We start from the raw sequence: 14,268 nt of genomic DNA on the forward strand, positions 1-14,268 counted from the left end.
TAAGTTCTTTTACGATATGTGTAAGTGACATAAAGAAAGAAATAAACATTTCATCCACAAAATATTATTATACAGCGCGAAAACTGACGTTTCCGATGTTGTGCTAACAAAGCGTCCCGAAGAAATTTAGCGTCCCGAAATGTCATGAAGCGTCCCGAAGCATTAATTTTAATTTAAACAGTCAGAAGGGTTATATTTATTGTAAATAATGTATATTATTATGTATTGAGGTATTTATGGTAGAAAAAATAATCTTTATTAACATTTTTTTCTATTTTTATGAAAAAAAAACTAACATACCTTCGACTCCAGTTCACTTGCTCAAAAACCATCGTATACCGACAAAGCGTCCACAAGGGTAAATAATTATCTAAATCAAAATTATTTTGAAATACTCTGCAGTTTTATTTAATGAAATAGTTATGTGAGTAACAATAGCGAGAAAAATGTTTTCCATACATAAAATTATCTTTATAACGCCCGAAACCTTACGTCTATCCACGCATATTTCAAGTCGCTATCCGACTGACATAGCGTCCCGAACGTCTTCATGGTTTTTATATCTATCTAAGAAAAGATAAATCTTAATAAAGTTCTTTTATGATTTGTGTAAGTGACATAAAGAAGGAAATAAACTTTTCATCCACAAAATATTATTATTATACAGCACGAAAACTGACGTTTCCCATGTTGCGCCGAGGAAATTTAGCGTCCCGAAATGACAATAGCGTCCCGAACGTCTTCATGGTTTTTATATCTATCTAAGCAAAGATAAATCTTAATAAAGTTCTTTTATGATTTGTGTAAGTGACATAAAGAAGGAAATAAACTTTTCATCCACAAAATAGTATTATACAGCACGAAAACTGACGTTCCGATGTCGCGCTAACAAAGCGCCCCGTAGAAATTTCGCGTCCCGCTGAATTGTTACTATTACTAAAGTCTCTTATAACTCAATATATGAGTGGCAATGTACTTTTTAAATCATGTTATATGTGTTCTATGTATATTGTTGTATGTATGTACATTGATGAGACTAACGTTACATGGGAAAGTCCATTAAAAGGGTAATTCTGCATATTATCCGAAAACGAAAGTGTCAACAACTATATATGAGCCGCGCCATGACAAAGCCAACTTAATGGGTTTGCGACCAGCATGGATCCAGACCAGCCTACGCATCCACATACATGCTGTGCGCTATCAGATTCTCTACTTGTTATAGGGTTTGTAAGCGAACAGCATGGATCCTGATCAGACTGCGCGGATGCCCAGGCTGGTCTGGATCCATGCCCCAGGCTGGTCTGGATCCATGCTGGTCGCAAACGCATTACGTTGGTTTTGTCGTGACGCGGCTCATATAGTTTAATTCTAACATCGTGATAGCTCAGGTGGTAAAACGCTATGTTAGTCAGTTAGCAACTCAGGGCTCCAGATAATTATTTAGGGCAATGAGTATTTACTCATTGATTTTTTTGTGAATGAGTAAAACTTGAAATCTGAAATTTGGCAGGAGCATTTTTACTCCTTAAAATGTATGTAAAAGAGTAAAACATTTATTATGCTTCCATTTTTATTGCATTATCATACTTGTAATACAAGATATGTCAAAGTTATTTCTTTTGCTTTTTGGACTCCCTTGGTTTATAATCTTGCATTTCCAAACGGCACGTTTTATCTGAACCTGAGGCATGTTTCTGTTGCTCATACGTGGCAGCGCTAATTATTTCATTATTTATAACCTTCGCCGATTTTTTTCGGCTGAAAATACGAGTCAATCGTTTTGACAGCGACATTGTACCAGATGTTTATGAAATTGCGTTAATTCCACCACCTTACGATACGATACTATAACATCCGATGATAGTCGGAACTACTCCCGAAGTTACCGTAAGACGTTGCAAAGCATTCATACGAAGTTAATTCCACCACCATACTATACATACGATAACAACCGATGATGGTCGGAACAACAGGAAGTTACCGGTAGACGCTTGCAAAGCGTTCAGACGAAATTAAAAATAAGACAAGTAAAATGGTTTCCTGCGGGGAACATTTTTCATGATATAAAGATATTCCATTTAACTATTTTCAACACCGTTTTGGCAGAGGGGAATAAATAAACGTTTATATCAGGAATATAGTTGACAATAATCGATCAACATAGAAGAAGGTCTTTCGAAACTGGTGACCGTTGATGACCGGAGAAGGTCGAACATAAAACAATTATTTCTTTTTAAGAAAATGATTAAATAGGCCTACCATATTATGAATAATTAAAAGCAAAAAAAAAAAAAAAAAAAATAAAGTAAACACACAAGTTTACGCAGAAAATAATTCTATCTATTATGGCAGATGCCACTACGAATATTTTATTGTTTGTAAAATTTGAGATACATATATTAAAGAAACAATGATAATTTTCAAATAAATCATTCAAGTTTTTCCACCTTAAACGGTAAAATAATTATAGAAAATTAGAAATATCACGTAATAGGTTTTTGTTCTTAATTAGGTTTAATTCTGACTAATTCCTTAGAGGTAATTCCGTAAAGTAACGACAAACGGTATTTAGCCAGGTTATCGAAAAGGTCAATTAACCAATCGTGTACGGTTTACAGATCACATGCTCCTCCATGTACCGAAAACTGGTCACGTGCTCCTCCATGCCTCAAAAGTAAAACTCGTACCAATACCCTGCGGTCTCCGGACCGCAGGGAATAATCACCGAGTTTACTTTCGGTTACGTTTACGCGAAAGAAATGTTGCTCAATGCGTAACCTGAATTTTGTGTGCGTTTTCATACGCTCAAATTTTGTTTTGAATGCGTAAATGTGTTATTTCCATGCGTAATTTACGCGTATAAACATCTTATCTGGAGCCCTGGCAACTTGAAACATGCGTGGATAGACGTACGATTTCGGGCGCTATAAAGATAATTTTATGTATGGAAAACATTTTTCTCGCTATTGTTACTTACATTACTATTTCATTAACTAAAATTACGAAGTATTTCAAAATAATTTTGGTTAAGATAAACATTAAACCTTCCGGACGCTTTGTCGGTATACGGTGGTTTTTGAGCAGGTGAACTGGAGTCGAAGGTATGTTAGTTTTTTTATATAAATAGAAAAAATGATAAGTAAGATTATTTTTTCTACCATAAATACCTTAATACATAATAATATACATCATTTAGAATAAATATAACCTTTTTGATTGTTTAAATTACAAATTGGCCTCGGGACGCTTTCGGACGCTAAATTTCTTCGGGACGCTTTGTTAGCACAACATCGGAAACGTCAGTTTTCGCGCTGTATAATAATATTTGTGGATGAAATGTTTATTCTTTCTTTATGTCACTTTACACATATCGTAAAAGAACTAAATTACGATTTATATTTTGCTTAGATAAAAATAAAAACCATGAATACGTTTCGGGATGCTATGTTAGTCAGTACGCGACTTGAACTATGCATGGATAGACGTACGATTTCTGGCGCTATAAAGATAATTTTATGTATGGAAAACATTTTTCTTATTATTTTTACTTACATAACTATTTCATTAACTAAAATTACGAAGTATTTCAAAATAATTTTGGTCTAGATAAACGTTAAACCTTCCGGACGCTTTGTCGGTATACGGTGGTTTTTGAGCAAGTGAACTGGAGTCAAAGGTATGTTAGGTTTTTTTTATATAAATAGAAAAAAAGTTAATTAAGATTATTTTTTTCTACCATAAATACCTCAGGACATAATAATATAGCTCATTTACAATAAATATAACCCTTCTGGCTGTTTAAATTAACAATAATGCTTCGGGACGCTTCAGGACGCTTCGGGACGCTAAATTTCTTCGGGACGCTTTTTAGTGAGACCGAACTGAACTGCTGAAATACCTTTACATGAAAAATGGCAAAGTCTCAAAGCGAGCTCTCTTGGAGAATTTAATATGAAAAAGGCAAAGCCTTAAAGCGAGCTCGATTTACTTTTACCATGAAATAGTTTAAAATAATTGTTCAGTTTTATTTTACATTTTCCGTTTTAAAACTGTCATTCAGTATTTTATTCACCGCTTCCATTTTATTCTGGTTCCCTTTCCTATTATAGTTCCTATGAAAGTGTGCAGGACACCAGTCTACGCATCCATTTTCAATCAGAATTCTTTGGCATTTATTGTTATCTTATATTTCGCTAAAGTTGCGATGTGTCAGTTTAGTGCTTCTGACGAAAGTTTTCAAAACCATCTCATCCAGGGTTCTCGGGGACGCTTATTTCGGCGTCCTGGTACGCACGTTTATTACAGCTGGACGCAAATATTTCAGAGCAAGGATTCCACGTACGCTTAATTTTGCCTGGGGACGCATAAACATTACCGATTGTTTACAACCACAAATACACAAAATGTCAGCGCGTGTCAGTCTATAGGTAGGCGGTCCTATGCACATCGACCCGTGAAGCGATTAGCCAATCAGCGATAACGCTTCCGATCATTATCACGCAATAGTGATCAGACTAATGTATACATGCGCTGTACATGTAATTACCAGATATAACACAAGGTGATAATTTTATATCTTTGATCAACAGTTGATTGGAAATTAGCAAATTTTACCGACAAAAGGATAAAATTATCGACTATTTACGCTGCAAGTTTAAAGACTGTTTTCTCAAATTACAAATGAGTGTAATTTTGAATGATTGTCGAATATTTTCGGTATGCTTCTAGGCACAATTTTGCTTTAGTTTCATTCTTGCAAAAACGTTCTTTAAGAGTATTCGGTATTAAGAATTTAAGATATTGTGCCGAAATGCCAAGACAACAAACCAAAATACACATACGCTTTTCTTTGATATTTAGATTCTATCCGAAAATTGATCCCGAACATCGGCGATTTCACGTTCGCCAGAAATTCTAAAATTTTCCAAAAATTCATAGTTTCCAATCCAAACATGTGAATGAATTGTTCCTTTATTATTTAATCAACATTAAATTTTTAAATATCGATCTTCAATTTGCCCCCTTTTGAAGATATTTGCTAAAATAATTGTCGATCGGATGAATCTCTTACACACTGTGTGAAGCTGTACAGGATTTTCCTAATCATTCCGTTAAACGCTGCCTATATAAATTTACGTTTTTTTTACAAATTATAAACTTTTTGTCTTTAAAGTGGACTTATTTAACCAGAATAAAATTTGATTTGGTATAAATGTGGAAAAAAAAATGATTTCCATGTGTTGATGCATTATAATGAAATAATTTCATAATAAATATTAACAACAAAACAATAATTATACTATGTAGTTCAGAGTTTTTTTTGAATAACTATAAACTTTGAAAGTCTCTTGAAGATTCAAAATATCAGCAATGCTATTGTGAGCATTGAATGACTAATCTATAAACATATTAATTGCGACGCGCTTTTGGACTCCAACTTTTTCAGGGTTGGGAGTCCATGGACTCCATCTTTTAAAGTCCTAGTGAGAACCCTGCTATCTAGCAGGTACTCGCGTTACTGTAAAGCTTGCTTTGTGAGCAGGCCCTTTGGGCCAGCCCTTCAAGCTTGCTATTATACATATATATAAAACGCTATGTATAATTTACTAAACCCACCAACTGCAAAAGTTTTATATGTCTGCTCACTTGTAGGCAAATAATTCACTCAACACTTCTACACACTATTTTTGTTTGAATAAAATGGTCATTTCATGTTTAATATGATATCTATTTAAACCTACGATTGGAAAACATAACCACTTTAAATCAAATTTCAGTAGTGTGAAATTAGGAAAAGCCTATGAACGGGGAAGTTGGTTAAAACAATCGTTAATTTTTCAAAGGTGTCATTTGGAGTATTTCATGCACCGCTTCCGTTTTCACTTGGAATACTCAACCATTCCTTTTGATCCGAAAAGTTGCAACTTTTTATTATCGGAATACCCCGCCAATTATCATTGAGTTACATTGAAAATGGCAGCACCAAACTAGAATTGACACTGAAAATTTCATTGATAGGTATAGAATTCTATATTCTTTAATTGTTTTTTATTTAATTTTCTTTGAAATATACATGTGTAGTCTATAGCTGGGCAAGCTAAAGCCCGGGCCCGCGGACCTTTGACTTAACTGGTATATAGTCCTATAGATATGACATCGTTATGAATATTTTTGCTTCTGGGCAAAGCAACGTCATACCGAATTTGCTCAAAAACCCATACCTCATTCCGCAAGAAATTCTGGCTGAACAAAAAAAATTAGACAGCGTATATTAACAATAATTTTGACCTATTATGAACAAAACTAAAAAATAAATACTTTTGAACAAAATAATTAAAGTGTCACATCCAAAAAATCCTAATTAAATCCTCTCATTTAATTCTTTATACAGCCGATAAACAAATGGCTGCCATACAGTGCACGAAATCTGATTGGCTAATTCAAATGCAAGCGCTTATGAGTCGGAAGTTTCTAATGGAATATTTTTGAACGAAATAATTGCCCATGCACCGTTCAAAAATTTGGAATCAATCTGTAAAGCCCTTTAATTTGGAATCAATCTGTAAAGCGCTTTACATAACCAGTATGGCCAATAGACAAAAATAGATTGATGTTTATATTTGATTTTAAATTGATAAGTACATTGTTTGAGATTTTTTGTTAATGATTGAGCATGAAATTGAAAGAAAAGAAGATAAGCTTTTGAATAAAGCTTGAAAGGCTTAACAATAGACATTTTTGAATTTTTTATGATGCTACGCATTTATGAGCAATTACTATTAGACATCAGGCTTGACCCATAAACTATAACAAGCCTGTAATGTCTGATATATTGAACTACCCCTTATTAATAATTTAATTTCGGGAAATGGATATCATGAAATAGGAGTCTACTGGAATTTGATATTGACTCTGAGCATCTATGTCTGTTTATTCTATATTTTTTAATAAGTTGGGTTATAAAGGTTTTTATTTTGCCTGTTATTTATCACAAATTGTTCCATATACTTAAATTAGTAAATTTTGTTTGTTTGTTTTACCATCGTTTTTATAAAATGATTGTGAACGTGCTAAGAGTCTGGCATTTTGGGAATGTACTTTCGCAAAACTTGATATTAATATTGATGGTAATCAGCAAGGTTTTCTGAATTTCAGTGTGAATGAGAACCATAATGAGAATGGAAACCGGAAAAACTGTTTCCAGGCCAGCTTCAATAAATTATAGTGCAGGTCACCTGCTGGTACTGATTCCTGGCGTGCTTCAAATATACCACAATGCTAGCTTTAATAATTGTTGTCAGCAGTTAAAGAAAGCATACACTTTACTTCTTATGTTCATTTTGTAGAATAATTATAAAGGAAGCTAGAACAGAATTATGTCTCGTGGGGAATCACAGGCAAGTTTTGCCAGCCAGTCACAGTACTCAGAGTCCACAGTTCTCAATCAGGACCTTGGGGAGCCGGACCTATTTGTACCTGAAGATTCAGCCTTCATAGCTCCTTATCCAACAAAGGTATGAAATTTGTTTAATTAAGGTCAAAGTAATGATTCACGGAGGTTACATTCCACTCCCAATAACAGGCTACAAACACTTTTTTGGAATTTAATGCCACATATATATTTTGAGGTTACATTATATAATTATGTATATTTTTCAAAAGTCTTACATTTTTGATATTGATGAAAAAAATGATTTAACAATTTTATCAGCTATTTTTTAATACAATGTATGTTAAAAATGTTGAAATTAAAAAAAAAAAGCAAAGTATTTACCTTTGTCTTTGTACATAAATACAACCATCATATACAATGTAATATAGAGTAGATTCTGCATATTTAATATGTCATGTTAAATGTTAAACCAGTTAGAAGAGGATCTTATTGAAAGTATAAAATCAGCCAATTCACCGGTATGTATACATGCTAGATAATTCTAAACCAAACCTTTGAAAATACCCAATTTAACACATTAGATTTATGGCACAAATGGTTATTTGCCATCTGTCAATGCCATTTCATTAAATTAACACTTCTGAGTAACATTGATACCTGCCACTTCCGTGAATACAAATATGTATAAGCTAACATCTTAAATTTCTTTATAAATTGTTTCTGTCTAATTAAACCAATTACATTAATATATTTAATTAATTGTATAATATTAACTGCAGTAATATATTATTAATTGCAACTAGGCCTTATTGTTTATCTTCAAAATTACATTTTTCTAGAATACTGGTCACTGAATACTTATTTTTTCTTTAATTATTTTTCGACATTTTTATACATATAGCTTATTGCCTGTTGTGGAGAATCTGTTTTATAAGTACAAATATATTAAGTTATGGCCAATCTTATTTCATTAGCAAAATGTAATGAATAGGTTTTAAAAATACATGTATATGACTGTATTGATATTTCCTGGAAGAGAATGGTTTAGAATCATCTAAAATATTTCTGTCATTAATTAAATGCATGAATCAATACCTGTATAAAACACATTTAACTACTGGTAGTTACTATTTGTTAATTATAATTGTACCTAATAATAGATATATTGGTATTATATGACATCTGATAGCATCATTCCATATTTAAAACATTATAAATGTACATCTAGTTAGATTCACAATTATCATAGTCTGCTAGTATTTATGAAATTATACATCTAAGTAGAAGTGAAAATATGTATTGCATGCAGTTAAAACTTGTTTAAGATAGCGGAGGACTAAGAGAAATCACAAGTCACCACCTAATAGGTTAAAATTATTTATTAAAGTCTACTAGTTTCGATCAACAATAATCTTCATCAGTTAATAAATATTCAAAATATGAGAATTTATATGATTACATGAAATTCGATATATGGGACCTATTGTGTTTTGGCTTTTGGTAGATTATGTAAGATGAGCCTGCATTCTGCACAGACCAGTGTAGGACTATACAAGTAACATATTAAGATAATTCTGTTATAATCCAATTATATCATACAGTATTTTCTTTGTTCACTCAGCTAGGGACTTTTTTTATGTAAATTCAGCTATAATAAACTTTTTTACTACCCTGAAAAGAAGATGAAATATTGTGAATCTATCTAAATACATGTATATAGTAATTTATTAGAACATGGCTAGACATTGGTTGTATTTTGAAATAGAAAGTGATTGTTGCATTTATTTTTGTTACCTGCTATTTATAGAAAATTAGCAATTACTGAAACTGAATGTAGCAAAAAGTAAAATGCAGTCAGTAATAGCTGATATGTTGCTTTGTTAAGTTAAATTTTTATATCTTGATGTATGTATTAAGTATGAATACTTACAAAGGCAAATATTTATATAAAAAAAAATGAAAGATTTACCTTTTAAATAGTGTCTAGCTATGTTAGTATTAATATTAAACAAGGTTGTACCCAGACTGCAAATATAACATGCAAAAAAAATTATGAACTGTTTTCAAGTTTTTTGTCATCTTGGCAAAACATCCGACCATTAAAGCCTGAAATAAAACTACAATGTATTGATATTATGCTAGTTTGCTTTATGCTGAAAATGTTTAAATGACATATTTTGTCAAATAATCATAATAATGCAATTTTGTACGTGTGCATATTTTAGAGAGAAGTACAGCCTTGTTATTCTTTAAATTAATAGTTATTATAATTTATGACAGCATTTTACCAGTACTTACATCACACAAAATCTAATTATAATTCATTATTCTGCATGGAAACTGCATGATCTAATATAATATATAGCTGCATACATATGATTTAATTAATGTATATGACAGTATATGACTAACATGGTAAAATTTACATGTATCAACTTCATTGTCACTGGTATGAAGAAAAAACATTCTACATGTATAATTGGTGGTAAAATGTCAGTGTTGTCTAATTAATATGTCAAAGTGAATGTGTGTTTAAGAACCAAACTTGTGAAAATAAGTAATGTGTACCATTGGTAATTAAACACCATTTTCTATGTTCAGATGTTTTGATATCACACAATGATTAAAACTTGCAGTCATTTATTGTGACTTTTAAAGCTCTACAATTTACAATACTTAAGTATGTCAGTTCATACATTCTTCAGTGTTTTGTTCCGTTAATGTTTCATGAAATGTAAACGTTTATTTTGTATTTGTGTGTCAAAGGAATTGTATTTTGATTGAAAAAATCACTTTTCTTTCCAGCTGAAACTCCACAAAAGTTTCTTTCAATCACAAACTTTTCTATTCCCTTGATAGATATATTACATTTTAATATTTTGTTTATAACAAATAACTAGTAGTCATTTGTTTAATGAATCTTTATATAGGCAGTGAATTTTGCTGGCACACAGCAGCCTGTTGAGAGATCTAAAACAGTAGAACAGATGAGGGTCAAGCTAGGTAAAGGTGACCCAAAGAGTAAGGCAGAAATGTTGATGTCCAGATTGGTGGATAGACCTGCAAACTCTCAGGTATCATACCATGCTGAATTTCCTAACTAGATTACAGCTTCTGTTTTTGAACTAAAATTTCAATTTTTTGAATTTTCAAGATGAATTTTTATTGATTTAAGTTAGTTATCCAGTAATAATGAGCCTTTGTTATATTGCAAGAATGTCCAGACTGGCCTTGCTTTATAATGGTGTAAAGGCTCCATCTATTCAAGGATAAAAAACTTACCCAATATCAGCTTGCAAATATTGTCAGAGATTGTTTCTTGTTATCAATGTATAAGTAAGAATATCCATTTATTTTAACAAACTGTAAGTAGTTTACCATTGCTTCTTTATTATTTTATAATTGAACTTATGTACATTTTATCAATGTACATTCCATTTTGTTTATGAATCTTACATTTACAAACCAAAGAAAATTGCAATTAATTAAATGTATGCTACGAATATTGGTATAGATTATTTTAACATCAATGACCTTATCAATCATTGATATACATGTATATACATGTATTGTCTCTATGTTTAATCTGTTTTGAACTATTTTAGGTTTTGAGAATGGTAAATCCATTGATGCGTAAAACACCACCTATTGGCAGAACTGGAGCAGAAAATGCTAGTTCAGCTAATTTACCCCCTATTGAAAAGGTAAATCTACCTATCGGATATTTTTTATATATAAAGTCAATTATCAAAAAATCAGTTATGTTTTTGGTATAAAAAGTGATGTATCCACAGTCATACTGTCAATGTCATACTGTCAGGCTGGTGTTGGCATTAGGGTATATTTATTTAACTGAATAACCTCTATATATTTTTTTATTTTTTAAGTTTTTTTCCCTAAGTTTCTTGTAACATTTACATAAATTATGTTGAATATTGCTTTTTATTATACCTACCGTAGATTGATTATATTAATGTTTTTGTTTCTATTTTAAGCCACAGTCACCAAATAGTCTTGTCCCTCGACCACCCTCTGGTAGAGAACAGAGCATTCCTGGAAACAGTTTCCGTACAACCATGTTTAAACGAGACTATCAAAGGCGGCAAAATATCATCAAGGCCAAACAGAATAAAGATATTGATGATACTCCAAAATTATCTGTAGGAATGTAAGTATGATATATTTGTATTTTGTGTAATTATACCATTAAATGAATGTTGTTTAAGTTTTTAGCTCGACTTTTCTATGAAAAGGGGAGCTATCCTACTCGCCCCGGCGTCGGCGTCGGCGTTAGCGTTGGCGTCACACCTTGGTTAAGTTTTTCGTACCACCCCACTTTATTTCAGAAGTATTACAAGTATGGCTTTGAAACTTACCATACTTGTTCACCATCATAACCTCCATCTACAGACAAGAGTACATAACTCTGTCAAGGTTTTTGACAGAATTATGGCCCTTTTTTGACTTAGAAAGTGTATTGAGCTTGGTTAAGTTTTTTGTACCACCTCACTTTATTTCAAAACCATTGGAGGTATTGCTTTGAAACTGACCATACTTGTTTACCATCACGACCTTCATCAACAGACAAGAGGACATAACTCTGTCAAGGTTTTTTGACAGAATTATGCCCCTTTTTGACTTAGAAAATACATTGAATATGGGTAAAATCCACTTATTGCCTTAACCCTTTGAGATATTGCTTTGAAACTTTTAATGCTATTTCACATCATTACCCCCATCTGTACGCAAGAGAAGGTAACTCTGTCAGGGATTTGTTTTAAAATTAAGGCCTTTTATTCGACTTAGAATCTTGGTTAAGTTTTTTGTACCAGTCAACTTTTTGACTGAAACTGGTTGAGATATTAAATTGAAAGTTGGAATACTTGTTTACCATCATGGTCCCAAACATGGGCAGGAGAAGGTAATTCTGTTAAGGATTTTATTTGAATTATGGCCCTTTTTGACTTAGAAACTCAGTTAAAATTTTCATTCTTGTCCACTTGTTGACCTAACCATTTGAGATATTACTTTGGAAGTTGGAGTTCTTATGTGCCATCATGAGACCTATCTGTAAGCAAGAGAAGATAACTCTGTGAAAATGTTTCTTGATTTGTACTTAGAAATTCCTAGTTAAAGTCTTGTGTGCCCTTAACTGTCAAAGTTTTGTTTTATAGGCAAGCACTAAAAAAGTCGAGCGCGCTGTCCTTCTGACAGCTCTTGTTATAAAAACTTATAATGAAATATTAACAAAATGTATGTGTTCTTGTATCTGCTTTGCGGCTGTCAAAAGCTTTTTTAATCTTTTGCCTTTTGACAGCAACATATTTTGCCCATGCAACCAGTACAGACCTAGATCTGTTTGCGCATCCTTGCAGTCTGATCATGGTCTGCAATGTTTTCTTTTCAGTCAGTACATATTTTGAAATTTTCCGTAAGAATGATGAATAGGTTTGTCTAGATTATAAGATAGAAAAGTCCATTTAAGATATGTAGCATGGTAAGAGGATTAAAGGTGTTTCATCCATTTTCCTAAAATGATATATTTACCAGTAAGATAAATGATATAAATTTTGTATTGTTGTCAAGGTTACACAAACCAAAGCCTGTAGAGCCACCAAGGTCAGAGATCTCCGAGTCAGAGCAGTCCGATGACAGAGATGATGTATTTGCCGAGCTGGAAGAGTTGATGGGTCCTGACGCTGATACAGTCATACAAACTGGTAAATAATGCATACTTTAATGTACAATGCTCCTGGAACACTGTCTCAAATATATACCAGGTTTGCTTAGTTAGGAGAGTATTATGACTATGGACATAAGATAATAGTGTTGCATGTTTTTCTAAAGCCATCCATCCTCTGTTGCAAACTCAAGTGATGAAATTAATGATGCAAAGAAAGAAATTGGTAATAGCTGATAGTGAAAATTGTTTATATATGTACTGTCAATACTAGGCTTTTGAAAAACTTGCATTTAATCCAATTATAAGTGGCGTCCGTGGTTAAGGTTGTTGACTTCAAACCACTTGCCCCTCACAGCTGTGGGTTCAAATTTCGACAGGGTATTTGGATTCTTTCATGTGAGGAAGCTATCAAGCTAGCTTACGAAACGTCTGTGGTTCTACTTAGGTGCTCATTTGTGCCTGAAAAAATTCACAGAAGGGCACTTGAGGTCTTTCTCCACCAGTAAAGCTGGAACGTCGCCATATGACCTATACTGTGTTGGTGTGATGTAAAACCCAATCAAACAAACAAACAAACAAATAATCCAATTATTACAAATAAAATATGAAAAAAATACATTAACAGATTTGTGCACTGATAATATATGTAGATGAAAGTCTGTTAATCTAATTATCTCTGCTAAACCTTTTTATTACAATCTATGTGATGAAATATTTGTTTTGATGATTCAGATTTTGAGCCTACAGAAAGAACCCCCACTGCAGAAGAATCAGTTTCAGAAGAAAAAATGGTGACGTTCAGTAAACCTCCACCCATATCCCCGTCCACAGACTTACCCCCAATTTCACAGGCTGACACTCGTCAAACTACCAAGATGACCGAGGATGATATAATGAGGGTAACTGGTGAGATACCAATTATAGAACGGAGGGACAGACCTCCATCTGGTCAAAGGTCAAGGCCAACTTCTGGATCAATGCATGGGTCAAGGCCAGGTTCAGCCAGCAAACAATCAATGCCAAAGTCTGGCATGAAGAAAGACTTGTCAAAGATTCTTACACATCTGAAAAAGAATATGTATGATGACACAGGTAAAGAATTTTTTTCTGTGGAAATAATTTTATTAATTAAAATATTAGCTTTAGAAGCAGGAAGTTCCGCTAAAAGAAAGTTTGTAATCCAGAGGAA

At 32.7% G+C, this 14,268-nt stretch overlaps 1 protein-coding gene across 1 annotated transcript in view; it reads left to right on the forward strand.

The window, feature by feature from the left end:
• LOC132737753 (dynein axonemal heavy chain 6-like) overlaps window positions 1–14,268 on the forward strand; it is a 141,684-nt gene that overhangs the window by 723 nt on the left and 126,693 nt on the right. Inside the window, 7 exon segments of the mRNA XM_060725089.1 lie at window positions 7,350–7,517; window positions 7,870–7,914; window positions 10,327–10,470; window positions 11,002–11,100; window positions 11,392–11,564; window positions 12,983–13,116; window positions 13,812–14,171. Coding sequence (XP_060581072.1) covers window positions 7,380–7,517; window positions 7,870–7,914; window positions 10,327–10,470; window positions 11,002–11,100; window positions 11,392–11,564; window positions 12,983–13,116; window positions 13,812–14,171 — 1,093 coding nt within the window. The 5' untranslated portion in view covers window positions 7,350–7,379.

The sequence above is a fragment of the Ruditapes philippinarum genome, unplaced genomic scaffold (genome assembly GCF_026571515.1).
Source record: "Ruditapes philippinarum isolate M1 unplaced genomic scaffold, ASM2657151v2 ctg1792_1_1_1_1, whole genome shotgun sequence".
Taxonomy (NCBI): domain Eukaryota; kingdom Metazoa; phylum Mollusca; class Bivalvia; order Venerida; family Veneridae; genus Ruditapes; species Ruditapes philippinarum.